We start from the raw sequence: 21,690 nt of genomic DNA on the forward strand, positions 1-21,690 counted from the left end.
TTAACATCTAGCTAGCAGCCACGGGGTTTCTGTGCCTTTGGGTTAACACGTCTTCTGATACTAACATAATAAAGTTTTATCTCTTAGAATCTAACATTTCATAGGGGGGACTGATGTGGAATTATTAAAAATCTTTATTGTACTTGTATTGAATTATTGTACTAACTCCATTTTAACTTTATACTGTGACTTCGTCCTCCATTTTGTCCTCCTAACCTGACTTCTTCAATCCTCCATTTTGTCCTCATGACTTAACTTGTTCATTTTAAAACTACATTACGTGACTGAACTTCTCAACCCAATTAATACAGTAGACAAAGACCGTGTTTCCTTCAAGGACAAGTACCAGGAGGTGCTGGCTACTCCTTAAGACTTGCTGGCTACTCCTTAAGAGCTTGTAAGATAGTACAGTTTGAAGGCCACAGAACACAGTAGTAATGAAATGTTCTATTCATAAGAGACCTTGCACCTGGACATAAAGCCTGATATCACTGACCGTGTAAAATGACGCTTAGGACCCCCTTGTCCCCCACCCGTGTCCAGAATAATCCCACCTCTGATGGGTGGGCACGGGACTAACCTCTTAATTTTACTAACCAATAGGTAAGACACTAACTCCGTCACTTAACAATTAATCCAATTGATGATGTTTATTTGCTGATATTCTAATAATCAATGATGACGCAAAATGCCTCTTAAAAGGGCCTGCGCGCCCGCTTTTACTTCACTTGCCAATAAACTTTCTCGAAGTTATTTTAACCTGAACCTCGTGTGTCAGACTTAATTACTTCAGCGTATATACGCAATTTAATTTTATTGATTTGGACAGGAACAGATAGACTTTGAACATTTTGGTTTACTTTCAAAAAGTACCATAACACCCCCTTCAGTCTCTCCCCTCACTGTCTCCGATCCCACCCCACCTTGTCCCCTCCCTGTCTCCTCCGATCTCACCCGACCACTGTCTTCTACTCCACCCCCTAACATGCCTTCCAATTCCTCTCCTCCTACTGTCCCTCCCCCTACTGATTTGTCATCACTTCTCTCTGCCATTGCCGCCACTCTGGCCTGTCCTACTATTCCTGCTCCTCCTCCTACACCTCCTGACGTTCCCACTGTTTCTGACCCTCCTCTTCCTTCTACTATCCCTCCCCCTATTGATCTGTCGTCTCTTCTCTCCGCCATCTCTGCCTTGGCCCGTCCCTCTACTCCTGCCCCTCCCATTGCACCTTCCGACATCCCTCTCGTTCCTCCCCCTACTGACCTGTCATCATTACTCTCTGCCCTTTCCGCTTCCACGACCCCTCCTACTCCTGTCCATCCTACTCCACCTTCCATTGCTCCCTCCGTTCCTGTTTCCCCTTCCCCTGTTGTGTCCTCCTCCGATCCGTTGTCCGCCCTCATTTCTGCTCTGTCCGCTCACCTACCATGCCCGACTCAGACTACCCCTACTCCCTCCATGGCCCTCGTCCCTTACTCTCCTGATGCAGCCTCTAATTATCCGCTCATGGTGGTTGGTACGGACGAGTCTGCCGCCTCGGGACAACCCTATGCTATGGGTGTCTCTCCTGCAGCCTCAGGCTTTCATCCTACTACTTCACAGTTGGTTACCCCCCAAAACATTGTCATTGGCCCCCCTGTCTGTTACCCCGGTTGCCCAAGCTCCGGCTTCCCTTGATGCCGCTTCTTACCATGGTCTCCCATTCCCTGTCCCTCCCGAGGATGATAATGTGCAAGGGCATAGCCCGTTCCGCCCTCAGGATAATAGGCTCCCTCAAAGACAGGCCACTTCAGGCCTACACCTCCAAGTACCGAAGGGGCTCCACTTATGTATGTCACATTTAACCCTCCACAAGCTGCCACCCTGGTCACTTCCCTCCCTGACCCTGAAAAACAGCCCATGCCCTTCTTCCGCAGAATGGCTCAAATCCGTAAGACGTATTCCGCTGCTTGGCGGGACCTTTACAGTTTGTGTGAAATAAAAGCTGGTGATGCTTATTGGCCAATTATGGAAAGGAGTTTCAATGATGCTCCTCTCACCACTGACATGGATTTCTAGTTAGGTATTACCTTTTGTGAACAACTCCGTGTCTGGGCCCAAGATAAATTGGCCGATCAGGCTACCTGTATCAATGACATTGTTCAAGACAAGCTTGAATCTGTAGAGAAATATCACTCGCGACTGACTCAGACTTTCTCTGATCTTGGGTTCAGTGTACACAATAAAGCTCATACTCAGATGTTGTCTGCTGCCTTTGTAGATGGATTGAAGGAAAATATACGTAAAGGTTTGATACTCTCTCGGCCAGAATATAGAATAATCCCTTTAGATACTCTTTTGTTGGTTGCTAAAGGTTTAGAGTCAGTATCACAGCCCACACAGAGAAGAAATAACCCTCTGATGTTTACTGTAACCTGCCCCCCGGGCCCCGACTAGAACCTGTTTTAACAGTCACCAGGTGGACCACTTCCGGAGAGAGTGTCCTCATTCTAGGGCGAGCAGGCCACCTCTAAACAGATACCCTAATCCCTCTGAAGCGGCCTATGGCTACTTTCCGCCTGGTTACTTTCCCCCACCACCTCCACCAGTTAATGTTCCATATTTCCCACCCCCAGAGTATTCCCAAGCTCCTCCTCCTCCTCCTGATACCCGTACTTATCCCCCAGCTCCTGCTGACGGGTATAACACAGATGATTTTCAACAGGAAGAGCGCCCTATGCCTAGCCAGAGCCGCACTACTCGCCCTGTCTCTCAGCCATGTCTCCATTCTACCTCCACGCGCCACTACACTGGTCCTGACCAGGCTCACTTAGATCTATTGCAATAGGTAACTGGCAAACCTGTGTCTGACACCCCTGTCATGGCAGTGTCTACAGGGGATGGGGGGGCACTTGCTACAGTTGTCCTGCCTGTTGAGGGACATCCTACTACCTTTCTAGTTGACACAGGTGCAGCCCGCAGTGTTCTAAGAGAACAAGACCTGCCAGACCCATCCTGCCTGTCTGACACTGATGTATCCTGTTTAGGTGTTGACGGCACTCCACGCAGCAACCCACTGACTAAGCTCCTACGTGTAGGTTCTGACAACCTTTCACGTTTTGTTGTTTCCTCCACTTGTCCAATTAACCTTTTGGGTGCTGATGTCCTATCTCGCCTCCAGGCCTCAATTACATTCACTGCGGACGGTCAAGTCCAACTACTCACACCCCTATCACGCAAAGACACATCTGTCCTTTGTTCCCTACCCCTACTGTTACATCTCACATCCCCCACCGAGGGAGCAAGGGTCATGGATGCCCCCAGTGCTCTGGACAGGGTCCATGCTAAACTCTGGTCCACGGGCCCTGATGATATTGGCCGCCTCCGTGTTCCACCTGTTGTGGTTACCCTTCTACAAGGAGCTGCCCCACCACGTCGACCTCAGTACCCGTTGAAACCTGCACAGGCTCTCGCCATCTCCAAGCAAGTTGATAGCCTCCTGGCAAAAGGGGCTCTCATCAAATGTGTATCCCAATGTAACACACCCTTGTTTCCTGTCAAGAAGAAAACTGAAAAGGGTCAACCTGACCAGTACCGTATGGTCCAAGACCTACGTGCCGTTAATGACATCACTGTTCGAGATACTGCTGTTGTCCCCAATCCACATACGTTGTTGTCACAGGTTCCACCAACTGCCAAGTACTTCACGGTGAACGACCTTGCTAATGCCTTTTTCAGTGCACCTTTGGACTCCTCCTGTCAACACCTCTTCGCCTTTACTCATGACCGCCAACAGTACAGGGAGTGCAGAATTATTAGGCAAATGAGTATTTTGACCACATCATCCTCTTTATGCATGTTGTCTTACTCCAAGCTGTATAGGCTCGAAAGCCTACTACCAATTAAGCATATTAGGTGACGTGCATCTCTGTAATGAGAAGGGGTGTGGTCTAATGACATCAACACCCTATATCAGGTGTACATAATTATTAGGCAACTTCCTTTCCTTTGGCAAAATGGGTCAAAAGAAGGACTTGACAGGCTCAGAAAAGTCAAAAATAGTGAGATATCTTGCAGAGGGATGCAGCACTCTTAAAATTGCAAAGCTTCTGAAGCGTGATCATCGAACAATCAAGCGTTTCATTCAAAATAGTCAACAGGGTCGCAAGAAGCGTGTGGAAAAACCAAGGCGCAAAATAACTGCCCATGAACTGAGAAAAGTCAAGCGTGCAGCTGCCAAGATGCCACTTGCCACCAGTTTGGCCATATTTCAGAGCTGCAACATCACTGGAGTGCCCAAAAGCACAAGGTGTGCAATACTCAGAGACATGGCCAAGGTAAGAAAGGCTGAAAGACGACCACCACTGAACAAGACACACAAGCGAAACGTCAAGACTGGGCCAAGAAATATCTCAAGACTGATTTTTCTAAGGTTTTATGGACTGATGAAATGAGAGTGAGTCTTGATGGGCCAGATGGATGGGCCCGTGGCTGGATTGGTAAAGGGCAGAGAGCTCCAGTCCGACTCAGACGCCAGCAAGGTGGAGGTGGAGTACTGGTTTGGGCTGGTATCATCAAAGATGAGCTTGTGGGGCCTTTTCAGGTTGAGGATGGAGTCAAGCTCAACTCCCAGTCCTACTGCCAGTTTCTGGAAGACACCTTCTTAAAGCAGTGGTACAGGAAGAAGTCTGCATCCTTCAAGAAAAACATGATTTTCATGCAGGACAATGCTCCATCACACGCGTTCAAGTACTCCACAGCGTGGCTGGCAAGAAAGGGTATAAAAGAAGAAAATCTAATGACATGGCCTCCTTGTTCACCTGATCTGAACCCCATTGAGAACCTGTGGTCCATCATCAAATGTGAGATTTACAAGGAGGGAAAACAGTACACCTCTCTGAACAGTGTCTGGGAGGCTGTGGTTGCTTCTGCACGCAATGTTGATGGTGAACAGATCAAAACACTGACAGAATCCATGGATGGCAGGCTTTTGAGTGTCCTTGCAAAGAAAGGTGGCTATATTGGTCACTGATTTGTTTTTGTTATGTTTTTGAATGTAAGAAATGTATATTTGTGAATGTTGAGATGTTATATTGGTTTCACTGGTAAAAATAAATAATTGAAATGGGTATATATTTGTTTTTTGTTAAGTTGCCTAATAATTATGCACAGTAATAGTCACCTGCACACACAGATATCCCCCTAAAATAGCTAAAACTAAAAACAAACTAAAAACTACTTCCAAAAATATTCAGCTTTGATATTAATGAGTTTTTTGGGTTCATTGAGAACATGGTTGTTGTTCAATAATAAAATTAATCCTCAAAAATACAACTTGCCTAATAATTCTGCACTCCCTGTATACGTGGACTGTCATGCCACAGGGTGCACAAAACTCTCCTGCACAGTTTGCAAAGGCTATGTCTACTGTTCTGGAACCCTTGCAAAAATCTCATATAGATGTGGTCCTGCTCCAGTATGTTGATGATTTACTTCTCTGCGCTGATGATCTTCCAACTGCTGAATGTGACTCTGAGGACCTTTTGTGTTTCCTAGCTGAAGAAGGTTGCAAAGCCTCCAAGTCAAAGTTACAGTGGTGCCGGCCCTCTGTGGTCTTCTTGGGACATTGCCTTTCCCATGGCACCCGTCATCTCACCAGGAATAGAATCCTTGCTATTTTAAACTTGGATACAAAGCAAGATATACCTATACCTAAAAAATACAAAAGAAAATACGCTCATAGGGGATTAACGTGGATACAATAAAGTGCCCCTTATTTATATAACACACTCACAAGATTGAGGTTTTTTTCAAGCTCATCAGAATGATGTGGATTCTCTTGGACCCCTCGTTTGTTGAAGGAATAGATATTACATGCAAGAGATAAAAGATGACATAGTGTAATGCTGTTTTGAAAAAGTATAAATTGGCTTTAATGGTTACACTTACAGCATAAAAGTTGTAAAAAGGCTCATCAATACAAATCTGTCGTCCAGACAATGCAGGAAACGAAATCCTTGTAGAGATCTCAGCCAGATAGACAAATATAAAATCAAATAAAATAAAATCAAAGTTCAAATAACTCTACGCGTTTCGTCTGACTTCGCAGACTTCCTCAGGAGTGATGAAGTGCTTCAAATCTTCTGGGTGCTTTGTCCTCCATTTATAAGTCTTCCCGCCGTTGATTCGGATCGAAATCAGCTATAAATCATCTGTTGTATTTTAGTCCGTGATGTTTTCCCATATATGGAGTTCCGGAGCGTCTCTGTGGAACGCACGTGCGTTCCACCAACCCGGAAACATCCACCTTCATCTCGGCTGGGCGGAAGTCATCGACTTTGCGACGCAATGCGTCTCACTGGAACGCACATGCGTTCCATCTCACCCCCACGAAGCAGTCATCATAAAATGAAATTGGACAAATACATAATATTAGAAATTTGTTCACATCATTATCATTTTGAGCCAATATAAAAGTATATACTAGGACTCCAGTTATCTTCTAAAATATATTCTTAAGGAGTAAGACACTCATAGCGTTTTTGTGATCTTAAAGTGGTACCAATGTTGAGCACACATAGTAATATCAAGGTTTTTTCACATATAATGATTCTATACTTTCTCTTAACATTCTCTTAACATTCCTTGTTCACACTCTATTTTTGGGGAGTATCTTTTGGATGTAAAAAATATCCAAGACTAAATCGAATGGAGCATCACAATCCAAGAATTGGATACATAAAGAGACAAAAAAACAGAGGTAAAAAATAGGATACAGTGACTGGAATAAGTGCACGGTGGAGAAACCAGAGAGAGGGATTCTGGACTACAAAAAATGAATAGATAAAAATAAAAATAAAAATAAAAATGAAAATAAAAATAAAATAAAAATAAAAAATAAAAATAAAATTAAAAATGAAAAATAAAAATAAAAATAAATGTTAAAAAGGAGAGTTATAAAAAAGGAGAGTTATAAAAAACAAATTAAATCAAAATCCACATTCAGCCCTAAGGGCTGAAGTGTTTGCAGCTTATGAATCCAGAATCCCTCCCTCTGTCTGAGTTTCATCATAATGTCCCCTCCCCTTACATCCAAAATCACCCGTTCGATAACAACCCAGGATAAATTATGGGTCTTAAAAGCTGGGCATACATTGCAATGTGTGGGGACTGAATGGTTCCTGACCCCCTTCTTAATATTATTTAGATGTTCTAAAAAACGTATTTTAGCCTTGCGTCCTGTTCTCCCCACATATTGGGCTCCGCAACCACAGCTAAGTAGATAGACTACGTTGGTGGATAGGCATGTGGTATGCCCCTTAATCCTGAATTCCTCTCCCGTTGTTGTACTCTTAAAGCCTGAGATATGGCTTGGCATAAATCTACAAGCTTTGCATTTTCCGCATGTATAAAAACCCTTTCTACTGTTCTTTTCCTCCCTATTTTTGTTAGGAGGTTTAAATAGACTAGGTGTCAAGTGGGTTGAAAAATTTCTCCCTTTTCTATAAATCATTTTGGGGATGTCTGGTAATTGACATCTCAAAAATTCGTCCTGTTGTAAAATGGACCAGTGTTTTCTAAAGATTTTATTGATGTGGAATGCTTTCGAGTTGTACTGTGTGTTAAACGAGAACTCAAAGGGATTCTTTTTATTCAATAATCTTTTATTCCTATCCACCAGGAGGTCTCCCCTGTTGACATTTTTAATCTTTTGCACCTCAGCTTGTAATTGATCTTTCTTATAACCCTTTTCTACAAATTTCCTAGTGAGGAACTCTGCCTGCTCTGTATATAGTTTCACGTCTGAACAGTTTCGTCTCAATCTGGTGTACTGGCTTTTTGGAACACCTGCAAGCCACTTGGGATGATGTCCACTATCCGATTGGATGAAACTGTTCATATCCGTAGGCTTGAAGTATGTTTTGGTCCTAATCTCCAGATCTTCGATAAAGATCGTCAAGTCCAGGAAGTCTATAGTAGTGTGGTTAAAGATGGGTGTGAATACCAATGAGAATGTGTTATCGTTCAGATATGAAAAGAAATTTATCAATTGTTCATCAGATCCTTTCCAGATTACAAGGATGTCATCGATGTACCGACGCCAGAGCACCAGGTTCGCCCCAAACGGACTGTCAGCCCAAATGAAGGCTCTCTCCCAGTAGTCCATAAATATGTTGGCGTAACTAGGGGCGAACCTGGTGCCCATGGCCGTACCCTTGATCTGTAGAAAAAATTCGTCATTGAACATAAAAAAGTTGTGTGTTAGAATAAACCCAATGGCCTCTAATAAAAATGACCTAAACTCAAAATCCACCGTATCGTCCCCCTCTAAGTTCTCTCTCACTGCTTCTAGTCCTTGTTTGTGATCTATCACTGAGTACAGGGAACTCACATCTAGAGTAATCCAGATGTAGTCCTTCTGCCATTCGATGGATTCCAGTTCTTGTAAAAGATGTTTAGTATCTTTTAGGTAAGATTTGGCAGTTTGCGCATATTTTTGTAATGAGTGATCTATAAATTGAGATAACTTGGATGTGAGAGAATCTATTCCACTGATTATGGGTCTTCCTGGTGGGTTTGTTTTAGATTTGTGTACTTTCGGGAGAAAGTAAAATGTGGGGATCCTTGGGTGTTCTTGAAAAAGGAACTTATAGATGTTGGTATTAATCGTATTCTTAGTCAGGGCCTTATCTAGTAAAGTTTTCAGTTCATCTTTAAAAGTTGTATTTGGATTACTAGAAAGCTTTATATACGTTGTTTTATCTCCTAGTAATCTGTAGGCCTCTCCCAGGTAATATTCCGTGGACATCACCACTATGCCGCCCCCCTTATCTGAATTCTTGATTATTATATCATCCCTTTTTTTCAAATTATTCAGAGTTTGTGTTTCTTTTTTAGTCATATTATTACAAAACTCTTTTTTATTTGTTAGTTTCTCTAGATCCTTTGCTACCATTTTACCAAAAACTTCTATTTGACTGCCTTTGTCATACGGGCAGAAGGTGGATCGGGGTCTAAATTTTTATTTTTATTTTATTTTTATTTTTATTTTTAATTTTATTTTTATTTTTATTTTTATCTATTCATTTTTTGTAGTCCAGAATCCCTCTCTCTGGTTTCTCCACCGTGCACTTATTCCAGTCACTGTATCCTATTTTTTACCTCTGTTTTTTTGTCTCTTTGTGTATCCAATTCTTGGATTGTGATGCTCCATTCGATTTAGTCTTGGATATTTTTTACATCCAAAAGATACTCCCCAAAAATAGAGTGTGAACAAGGAATGTTAAGAGAATGTTAAGAGAAAGTATAGAATCATTATATGTGAAAAACCTTGATATTACTATGTGTGCTCAACATTGGTACCACTTTAAGATCACAAAAACGCTATGAGTGTCTTACTCCTTAAGAATATATTTTAGAAGATAACTGGAGTCCTAGTATATACTTTTATATTGGCTCAAAATGATAATGATGTGAACAAATTTCTAATATTATGTATTTGTCCAATTTCATTTTATGATGACTGCTTCGTGGGGGTGAGATGGAACGCATGTGCGTTCCAGTGAGACGCATTGCGTCGCAAAGTCGATGACTTCCGCCCAGCCGAGATGAAGGTGGATGTTTCCGGGTTGGTGGAACGCACGTGCGTTCCACAGAGACGCTCCGGAACTCCATATATGGGAAAACATCACGGACTAAAATACAACAGATGATTTATAGCTGATTTCGATCCGAATCAACGGCGGGAAGACTTATAAATGGAGGACAAAGCACCCAGAAGATTTGAAGCACTTCATCACTCCTGAGGAAGTCTGCGAAGTCAGACGAAACGCGTAGAGTTATTTGAACTTTGATTTTATTTTATTTGATTTTATATTTGTCTATCTGGCTGAGATCTCTACAAGGATTTCGTTTCCTGCATTGTCTGGACGACAGATTTGTATTGATGAGCCTTTTTACAACTTTTATGCTGTAAGTGTAACCATTAAAGCCAATTTATACTTTTTCAAAACAGCATTACACTATGTCATCTTTTATCTCTTGCATGTAATATCTATTCCTTCAACAAACGAGGGGTCCAAGAGAATCCACATCATTCTGATGAGCTTGAAAAAAACCTCAATCTTGTGAGTGTGTTATATAAATAAGGGGCACTTTATTGTATCCACGTTAATCCCCTATGAGCGTATTTTCTTTTGTATTTTTTAGGTATAGGTATATCTTGCTTTGTATCTGTGTATTTTAAGGACTAAGAGGAATCCTTTTGTTATACCTTACCATACGAAGGGAAGTAATTATCCTTTTGCATATTTTACACATACTGCACTTGGGTGGTCTAATATTTGTATCTCTATTTTAAACTTGGCCCCTCCATCTTCTCACCAAACCCTGCATGCCTTCTTGGGCCTGATTACTTACTGCAGATCCTGGATACCGGAGGCTTCTCAACTCATGCAACCTCTTTATGATGCTTTGAAAAGCGAACCATTTTCACTATCATCCCAAGCAATGGATTGCTACGCGGACCTACAAAAGGCAATTTCTTCCACTCCTGTCCTGGGCCTTCCTAACTACCAATTGCCCTTTAAGCTGTTTGTTTCAGAAAAGATGGGCCATGCTTCTGGGGTCCTTACTCAATCACACGGTTCTCGTCAGAGGCCAATTGGCTACTTCTCCTGCATGCTTGACCCCATCTCCTTCCTGCTTACGTGCTGTTTTTGCTGCCAGTGCATTATTAGACAAAACCAATGACTTTGTCCTTGGACATAAACTAACTGTCTTTGCTCTAAATGACATTTCCGCCATCTTGCATCAAGTCCAGCCAAAACACCTCTCCACACAACGACACCTTCGTCTACAGACTTCTCTTCTACTACCTGACAATGTTACCCTTCAAAGATGTTATACCCTGATCCGGCCACTCTTCTGCCACTTCCCAAGGGGGGAGTGCCCCACTACTGGTACAGCTTGGACATTAATCCTGATGTCCAAATGGAATTTCAAATACCTACTCCCACAGTTCCACATGATGAGCAGCCTGAGAACCTTCTACACTGCACCCTGTGGTTCAAAGACACTCCAGGCCCTGACTCATACTACGAAGAAGAGCTGTTCCGTCTAGTGGAAATACGCATCACGCTAACAGATTTATTCTGTGACTCCAAAGGCAACATGGTTCTATTGGTTTATCTACCAATGGAAGTATCACATCTTTATCATCATTGGGAAGTGGCCGTTCCTCATGTCTCATTCACCAAGTCCCCTGATCTCTCGTGGAAGGAGAAATCATGGAGTACTGCATCCCAAGAACAACTTGCATCGGCAGGAATCACTAAAAAGATCATTAACTGCAAGACAGCAAGTTATCCTCGGTACCACACTGAGATATGTGAGGATCTCCCTCCCACGAGGCAAGACCCCTCATGATTGTTTTGAACAAATGAAGATGGAAACCACTCACTTACCAACCGTGCATGAGGCTGCTCTGCCTAATCCAGACTGCACCTTGTTTGTGGATGGCTCTAGATTTGCTGATGAACAAGGGCAATACCATACTGGGTATGCAGTTACTACAGAAAGCCAAGTACTTCAGGCCTCTGCACTCCCACTGTCAAAATCAGCTCAAGAGGCCGAACTAACAGCCCTCACCGTGGCATGTAAGCTGTCAGAAGGCACACGTGTCAACATTTACACAGATTCATGATATGCCCTAGGTGTGGCACATGACTTTAGTCTGATTTGGAAAACCAAGGGTTTCCTTACAGCTACCGGTACTCCTGAGAAACATGGTGCAGCTATTGAAGAATTGATGGACGTCCTGCTGCTCCCTGAAGAGGTGGCCATACTAAAGGTAAAGGCCCACGGTAGGTTGAACTCAGGAGAAGCCCAGGGCAACCACCTGGCTGACCAGGTCGCTAAGGAGGCGGCACGGCAAGGCTGGAAAGTGGACAGAAGAGTGGCCATCGAAGAGATCCCTATTTACACCATGCAAACCTTACCTACGGATCTCAAATTTCTGAGAGAACAACAAGCCGTGGCAACCCCTCAAGAGAAACAGAGCTGGAAGGACAAAGGGGCAATCCTTAAAAATGATGTTTACTCTATCAACCTCAAGTTCTGTTTACCCAGGAACATGTATCCAGCTGTTGTTCAGTGGGCCCACGGACCAGCCCATTTGTCCAAGCATCTGATGAACTCTTTGACTGACAAATACTTTGAAGCACCTGGTATCACTACTCTGACACGGAACTATTGCAGATCTTGTACTATCTGCGCCAAATGCAACCCTGGGAAGGTTATCAAGGCTGCTCCTAACCACCTGGCCAAATAACATTATCCTTTCCAGAGAATCCAGATTGACCATATCCAAATGCCAAAGAGTGGGCAGCATGAGTACACACTAGTCATAGTGGATATGTTTTCGGGAGGGCCAGAAGCTTTTCCAGTTGCTAACCTCAAGGCCAAAACCACGGCAAAGCATCTCCTCACAGAAATTGTCTGCCGATATGGCGTTCCAGAAGTGATTGAAAGTGACCTCCTTTACCGCTTTGTTAACCAGGGAAGGCTGGGCAGCACTGGGGGTGACCCTTGCCTTTCACACACCCTATCACCCACAAAGTAGTGGTAATGTAGAACGCATGAATGGCTAACTGAAAGCCAGAATGCTTAAAATGTCCCAGGAAACTAACATGCCCTGGCCTGAGAGTCTCCCTTTAGCACTGTTCATTGTACGGTATACCCCAAGAGGGAAGTTCAGCCTATCCCCCTATGAGATTTTGTTCGGTACAGCACCCAGGTTAGGCTGTTATTTTCCCCAACAGCTTCAGATTCAGTAAGATGCTATGGTAGATTATATAACTGCACTCTCTCATGCCTTGGCCAAAATTCATGCCCAAGTGTTTTCTTCTATTCCAGATCCAGAGTCAAACACAGGCACTCACAAGTTACTTCCTGGTGATTGGGTTATGGTCAAGAAATTCCTCAGGAAGCATACTCTTGAACCAAGGTTTCATGGTCCATACCAAGTACTACTGACTGCAGCTACCTCAGTAAAGTTGGCCGGAAAGAGTACCTGGATACACGCTTCACATTGTAAGAAAGTACCTGATCCAGAGGAAGCTACCTCCGCTGAACCATGAGCTTCCTGTGCCTATTTTTGCTGCTAGGCCTAATAAAGGCCCAACAAGTTGCTATTACAAAAGACAATCATGTTTACACATTTTGGTACAATTCTTCAAACACACATGTGGTTAGATTTATTTTTGATTATTGTGATATTGTTTCTTGCACTTTTCCACAGACACAACACTCTGCTATATACAAAGACATACCTAACAAAAAGGACCCATATATCTGTGTAACAGGGGGACACTGGGGACATCACTGTAGTTCATGGAAGGCAGCGGGATGGAACACCGGTAGGCCATTGGGCTATAAACCCCAATGTGCCTTAGACAGAGTTGACAGAAATGGGAAGCCCTTGTTATACAGAATGACCCTGTGTAAGCCCGCAGGGTCAACTCCAATGAAACTTACCTTAAATATAGAACATCCCAGCCCAGGGGATGCTGGGGAATATGTAATGGGTATGTATTGGAAGGGGGGTGGTTCACATAATCAGTTGGGAACCTTCTACTTACAAGACATGCTCACATCACCTGACTGGGTAGGTACTACTCACATGACTGTCAATCCTCTAAAACCTCACATCAAGACTTTGAAAGACATGGTTGCCATTGCCAATCCCACATTTGGAGACAGTATGGCAGTAGAGACCGGATTTCTAGACACTAACCTGTGGCTTGAATGGATGAGGTATAATGCCAATTCACACAACAAAACTAACTGTTTGTAACGAGATTATACCCCAACACGCAGGATCCAGCTAAATAGAAGACAAGTCTACCGGACCTTAGAGTGGCCGGACTCGACGTATATAGGAGAAGTACAGAGTCAGGAACGATCCGAGGTCAAGGGCACAGAGAGACAGCGTAAACTAGGACTAGCCGGGGTCTGGTAAACAGTAAACAGCAAGCCGGCAAACAGAACAGATAAGGATAAAGAGTAAACAAAGTCAGAATACAAAGCCAAGGTCAAAACTAAGAAACACAACTGAACACCACAAGCGCTAAAGGGAACTGTAGCAGAAACCACGATAGGGCAAGGAACAAGGGAAAGAGGTAAGTATAAAAAGCCAAACCTCTATTATGATTGGTCCCTGTCATATCCACACCCCCAAAAGGTAATTGTATGGGGAGTGTGGCATGACAGGGACCAATGGGAGACCTTTTCTAATTAGGCTCCCACTGTCCCTTTAAGAGCGCGCCCGAGACTCGCGGCGCGCTCTTAGTGTCAGGCGGGACACGTGACCGCTTCTCGCGGTCACTGCCCGCCCTCCATCTCCAGCCGTCGGATGAGCTGCGCGCGGCTCGTGCAGCAGCTGAGCCGCGCGTGGCTTGAATAGAGGACCCCGGCCGGCACCCGGAAGGGTAAGTACCGCTACACTGTTATGTTTGTGGTGGGGCTAGACCCCACTTGGGTACGGTTCCCTTTAATCTACCTCCCGATGTTGAATTGTGTTTCTTAAGTCTCTATACACAATCACCCACTAACTCATCAATATGTGAATCATGGAAGAAGGTGTATCCAATCACCCAGGGAAACGTCAGACCACCTGATGGAGTCACCGTATACCCAGGAAATTACACCTGTTACACAGTGCATAAAAACACTGGTAAGTTTGTAGGCAAATTCCCATCTGGCTATTGTGCCATATATCATGACCCTCCCATGACATTATTAGTGAATCATGAATGAAAAAATAAATAGTGCGCCACTCGATTCCCCGCACACATACTTCCGAGTAAAAAGAGCCCCGTCCGAAGGAGTTTTGACCCACATGTTTATATTGATGCCATAGGAGTGCCAAGGGGGGTACCCAATGAATTCAAGGCCAGAGATGAGGTGGCAGCAGGATTCGAATCCTTGATTCCACTAATCACGGCTAACAAGAATGTCAATTGGATTAACTATATTTACTATAACCAACAGTGGTTTGTTAATTATACTAGAGATGCCCTTCAAGGCTTGGCAGAACAGCTGCAAGCTACCTCCCAGATGACATTTCAGAACAGGATGGCCCTAGACATGATCTTAGCAGAAAAAGGAGGCGTATGTAAAATACTCCCCGATACCATGACATGCTGTACTTTTATTCCAGACAATACTGGACCCAACGGTAAAGTAACCATGGCCATAGAGAAATTAGACAGTCTCTCTGACGAATTACAAAGGAACTCTGGGGTCCCTAATACATGGGACAGATGGTTTGGATGGATGAATGGTTGGCAGAAAAACCCTATTCCAGGTTGGAATTGCGGTCCTTACTGTGACAATTCTCTTCCTCTTCCTGACTTGTTGTGTACTGCCCTGCATACAGAAATATTTACAGAAGACTGTAGGACAAACCATTGATCACACAATAACTATATTCTTTCAATAAGACATCGATGACACAGAATGTGACACACCACACACACCCCTCCAATCCCACCAGTTCAAACAGACAACTGCATTTCTTTAGGGATAGCATCTGTCTCTACGGGCAAAAGTCTGTTGTGGGAGAAGTAGTGGGTTAGCCACTGCGGGATACCCACGGAGTGAAGTGTTCGAGGCCTGTTAAGACAGATGAGCTGCAGCCAATTAGGGACATTTTAGGGACAGTTGTAGTTGTCTTTTTAGTAAATAGTCATTTTAAGGGGGGACTGTCGTGGACATGAAATATTAACCTAATTTTAGTTAGTAAAATGTCTATTTACTTTATATAGTTTCAATCAGTATTTATCAATTCATATGTGATTTACCTAAAATGGCCGCTAGGGCTAGGGAGTTTCCCTTTGACATCGACTAACACCCTCACTAACAAGATGGCGCTGGAATCTGGGGGAGACCTGCAAGATGCCAGTGACATCACACCCGGTAGGAAGAGCAATAAATCAACCACTTAACCTCTAACCAATTATTGATGTATTATTCCATGTTATCTCTGACAAAGCATATGATGTAATTTTGCTTTATAAGGGGCATGCCACTCCCTCTGAATAAACATTCTTCAAGTTTTTCATTAACCTGAAACTTGTGTCTGGTGTGAATTACTTCGGGAGCGTGCACGCATTATTTCTTTAATTTGGCCAGGGGCAGGTACACAAATTAATCAATCGGATTGATATCCACTTCATTCTTGCACCCTGTTTTATGCTCTCCATAAGTTTAAAGGGTAATCCAGACATGGACCCCCTGCTCACGGTGCCTAGAGAGATATCAGTTATGCCGCACTGATGATACCTAACAAGGCTGAAACGATTGTCTGGGTTGCTGTGTCTCTTGTGCAGAGGGAATTTGCTGGCATTTTGAATCTGGACTGCCCATATGGGTGGGACCAGTCTGATATGTTTCAGAGATGTTCTCTCTGTAACGGCACAAGATGAGCTAAAACCAGCTTGAGATCTGAGCGGGGACCCACCGAAGGGCAGGCTATTTCAGCTGCTGCCTGTTCTCAGTATACTATTGTGCCCCGTTTTTTGCTCTCCATGCACATATAGAGTTTTATATCTCTCTTAATGCCCATTACATTGAGTTCATGAAGGCTTCCTGGGGCACAAAGGAGCACGCTTGGTATGATTGCCATGGGAAACCTCTATGGATGCTAGGAGGTATCATTTATGTGCACATGAGCCACTTCTACCCTCAGCATTACTCTAGATCCCTCCCCTTGGCTTTTTCTGTACCTGGACAAGAATCTCCAGAATTATAGGGTCTTGGGATAGTGACACATGAGACGGTGGGGTGACAAGTTATGGAAATCCCATTTTATTTTTGTCAGAACACATTTATTTCTGAAGCATTAAAAGGATTAGCTTGGTCACAGCTAGCCACATGTTCAGTAATGGTTTAGAAGAAGTGTTTTATTTGCCCCAAAGATCTTTATAGGCAGCAAAATATATAAACAAAAATACATTTTTATCTAGAAATCTTTCTTCTTCCTAACATCGCCATTAGATTTCTTATTAGGACTGTTATATATCAGAGGTTTATTTGATACATCAGAGAAAACTATGTGCCTCCCACACCTGCATATCTCCCAGTGTCCAGGATTTTTTTGGGCAGTGGCGATTTGGGATTAATGTTGCGCTCTCCCAGTTGGGGAAAACAGAAAACAAAAAGAACATGCACAAGCATACTGTTAAATTCATATTCTGTTGTGTGAGCCAATTTCCATGGTTCTGCTCATGCAGAACTACGTCTGTAATGCTCTGCACATGACCTGGCCTAATTGGCAATTGTCAGCACAGTGTACATACATCATGCTGACACAATGAATTTTCATGCCTTGATCTGTGTCATCATTAATGCACGTATGCATCAACTTTGCATATCCTTCCTCACAGTTTTTGGAGATATACTCAAACATGCACTAGAATATAGAGATTTCTATTAAACTGTATATTATTTAAAGAGCATATTAAAAAAAAAAGATTTTATCATTTACAAATCATAACATTGACAATAACTGTATAAACTATCTGGAGTACTAAAATTTATATTTTGGTTACTTTGACAATATATTACGACTTATGTCAACAAGCTCTGCCATTGTAGTGGCTGACACCAGCTGCAGTAAAAATGATTGGCCCTCACTCTGACAGAGAATCAAAGTAACATGGCTTACCTTATAGAGGACATAAAAGGATTATATGGTGTTTTAAACCCATAGCTGTCACACAGGCAGTGGTAAGTCCTATGACGCAAACAAAGAACAAAGGAATGAGGATAATGCTAACCCTTCACACATCTTCTGTGTTCACAACAAACAAACCACTTGAAACAAGAGAAACTCAAAAAAGCCTTACCGGCCATAGCCAAGGATTCCTCATTAGGAATGTAGCCTTTATCTCCACCTGTATAGTTACACACTTGATGATGCCATCATTTTGCATCAGAAATGCCATTGGAATTGTCACAGTAAAGGCCTATTAGATAACGCATAGAACTGTGTTAAGACACATGCTAAAAATTTTGATATGCCAATAGAAATAACATACAATGAAAGATTCACTTTTTCCTCCCCATTGAGAGTACAGTGGAACCTCGGAACTCAAACTTAATATGTTCAAAAAATTTCCTATAAGAATTAATGTATATTATATTAATCCGTTCCAAACCCCCACAATTACAGCATTTTAACACAAATTTTACAGTTTAATAGTACCTTACATGCGTAAAATCAAATAGAAAAATAATAAACACAATGTACAATAAATAGAAACTTAACTTCACTTTACCTGTAATGATGAGAGTTAATGACGTAGGTGGAAAGGAGAAGAGATATTGTTTTAATGGGGAGTCTGCCCTTCTGCCGTTCTTTCCCTTGATCATTTCACACCACTGATACCTGGTTGAGATTCACTGGACCTTTTCTTCACTAAAAAAAATGTCCATTGAGACTTTCTGTTGCCTATGTTTTAAAATGTGTCTAAAGTGAGACATAGCATTATCTTTGAACATGTTTGTGGCATGACTTACAGCAGCTTTGTCAGGGTGATATTTTTCAACGAAATGTTGAAGTTCAACCAATTTCTTTGATCAGTGCATTAGGAACATTTTCCCTTTCCTTCTCCACCTCCTCATCTGAAGACAATTCCTCAGATGCCATATGTTGCTGCTCTCTCTGAAGGTTTTGGTGTTTTTCTATGGTGAGTTATGTCTGGTGATTCTTCACTAACTTCTCCACATTTTCATAATTCACCTCCAAGCCCATTGACTTTTCCAGAGACACAATATACTCAACAACAGAAGCATCCTGTTCAAAAGACTTTTTCAGGGACAGCCTCTGGCCACAAGTCCATGGTCCTGTAAGTCACATTCCCTCATGCTTTATCTATGAGGTGTAAGCAATGAAGGATATTAAAATGTTTTTCCAGAATTATAAGGGTTTGATGTAAAGCTTCTTGAAGTTTGAAATTGCTTACTGGCCTAGGGGCTGGATAAGAGGAGTTTTTTTGTTTTTTTTTGGGGGGGGGGGCAAAAACATCACAGTAATAAAACTGAACTACTCCAACAGCTTTGTTGTTAGCCCTCCACATCACATGCAATTTGCTTTTCATGACATGGTTTTTCTTAAATACCCTTGGGTTCTCTGAGTGGTAGACTAGCAAAGGCTGCAATTTAAATTCCCCACTCACTTTCCCACACCACTTCTTTCCCCTATATAAACTCCAACTAGCCATGTTGTATTTTTCACTCCATTTGAAAAAGCCTATATTGGTGAAACGCGTTATGGATATTACTTTGCATTTCATTTAATAAAGGATTTTGGTTTTCACAATAGTCTATTGTGCCATCACCTTTATATTTTACCATGTATTTTTAATTTATACTTCCTGGCATTTTTATCATCGCTACTTTCAAGAATATCGCAGGTGGGGATCATACCACCAATGCTATCATCATAGCACAGTGAACCTGTTCTACTCTTGTGAGTATAATTCTGATTTATTTTAAACAACTTTTACTATTTTATTGAGAGCACTATCTGTCGCTATTTTTTATTCTCTGAGTACCTGGACACCCATCTGCTGTGAACGACCCTCACCATATCCCATAAGTGGGGATTGTACCACTGTATGCAATATACACTAGAGCTGGTCATAGCTCTGTTACATGTAAGTGCAACATCATTATTATTCACATACTGTCACATTAAGCTTTGACATATTGCACTATTAGGTTGCCTTGTCTTTCTCTATCCACATACGGAGACTAAAGACACTTAGATCTACCACATCCCCCAAGCATAAAGAACGTAACAGCGGCATCTACTTCCTGATAAGAAATGTGACAATTTGTATTGTTGAGACGAGACTATTTAGTTCTACCTGTTAAATTTTATGTGGCTCAGCCCTTCTCTCTCTTTTGTTTCACAGAATCAATATAAGCCTGCCAAAAACTCTCATTCTGGGCTGATAAGAACGCTGCCAGAATTGAGTTACACCTCTGTTAGCAAAGTGCTATATGTCACGTTTATTAATGGAATGCTGCACATACAGATTCTCAGCATCATAACCACTTGTGTATCTGACATGTGTATATGTGTTTGTGTCTTCATGTGTATTATCTGTGTGTGTGTCTGACAAATGGTATGACATTATGTATCCTCAGGTGTGTGTCTTGTAATGTGCATCTGTGTGTGTCTCAATGAGTATGAATCACTGTAGTTTTTGAGTGTACATGTTTGGGATTGTATGACAGGGGAAGTGAATAGTGTTTTTGTAAGGGAGAGCCCAATTATTCTAATGGCAGCTGTGAATAAACCCACATTTCTTATTAAACCACCATATATGCATGGCATATGCACTGCTTTGTTATACATAAAATAGTAATATACAAAAATGCATAGAGCACTCACCCAAACGTCTGCAACTATGGTGGACAACGCAGAAATCCCACGACAACCAGAAGCAGAGCGAATAAAGGAAAATGATCCATTACTTCTCCAGATATGTTTTAAAATATTTTATTGGTGTCTCCCTGAAGGCAACAATAAAAGATCTCCCATTCCAGCTATTTTACCTTATATTGTCATTTAGTTTGGAAGTCGACACAATAGGAAATTAATTATAGGGAACAAACAAGGAGATTGCCAATTTCAAGGGAAACTAGCAAGATGGCTATTTCAAACTAAAAAGTGTAATTCCCAGCCCAGAGAATAAACCCAATAGTTTTTAAAGACTTTCTTTTGACTTTTAGTAAGTTACAAGTTTTTTTTATTACATTTCACAACATACTAACCTTTTATTTCCAGCACAAACCATAGGTGTGCTCCAGACAGGGATACCTAAAATAATAATTTGCAGCTCTAGGCCCAGACAGCAAAAAGCAAACAAGAAAGAATTGATCAAACTCGGCATTTCTAGCCAAATATTCAAGTTCCTTACAGGTTACAGTAATTAACTCCGCACTACTTTGGCAGCAGCGCAAGTATATTTACAGTATGCCATTACAGAGAGCGACTGATACGATTGGATAGCTGACCATTTCACCACCCAATGAGCGCTAAGCGCGGTACGCTAGCCTCGTTGCTATTAGTCAAACATTCCGTCACTCCGCACCCGTTCAATCGCGTAAGCGCGAATATGTGCTTTTACATGTTCTTCCGCATATTGGCCAAAAGTAAAAAAAAAAAATAGTTCCGCGACTAATTACTTTAAGCATTTCTGCGTCGCTAGTAGATTCGGAATATATCCGCTCCGACTCTGATGCTAGAGCCCTACATTATAGCCTTTTAAATTGGATATTTAAATATATATTAAGTGCGGAGGGATCGGCTCTGCGAAGTGCTCCGCCCCTATTTCTAGACTGAGCCCCGCGCTGGATTTCAGACACGAGGAGCGTTGGTGTGTGTGCGGCATATTGAAGGTAACACGCAGATAACACGTGTGCCGATGGCTGTGCAAATGTATTGCTACTATAATGTGGGGCTATTGTATGAACCCTTTATTGAAATAGTTTGTGGATTTTTAGCTACTAAGTGCAAATGGCAGGTTGTGTCCAATTTGATATAATTTGCTCATAGAATTCAAGTTAATATCACTACATTCTACTCGAATCGTAGAAAGGATTGATTATTCTGTTTGGAATTCGAAAAGTTTATT

General features: G+C 42.2%; 1 protein-coding gene across 1 annotated transcript in view; it reads left to right on the forward strand.

Moving 5' to 3' along the window:
* Positions 1 to 13,661: 13,661 nt before the first annotated feature.
* Positions 13,662 to 21,690, forward strand: part of PIWIL1 (piwi like RNA-mediated gene silencing 1) — a 129,319-nt gene continuing 121,290 nt past the window's right edge. The window contains exons 1-3 of the mRNA XM_063456421.1: positions 13,662 to 13,795; positions 18,810 to 18,891; positions 19,963 to 20,109. Coding sequence (XP_063312491.1) covers positions 13,662 to 13,795; positions 18,810 to 18,891; positions 19,963 to 20,109 — 363 coding nt within the window. The remainder of the gene's footprint in view (positions 13,796 to 18,809; positions 18,892 to 19,962; positions 20,110 to 21,690) is intronic.

The sequence above is a fragment of the Pelobates fuscus genome, chromosome 5, assembly GCF_036172605.1.
Source record: "Pelobates fuscus isolate aPelFus1 chromosome 5, aPelFus1.pri, whole genome shotgun sequence".
In the NCBI taxonomy this organism is placed as follows: Eukaryota; Metazoa; Chordata; class Amphibia; order Anura; family Pelobatidae; genus Pelobates; species Pelobates fuscus.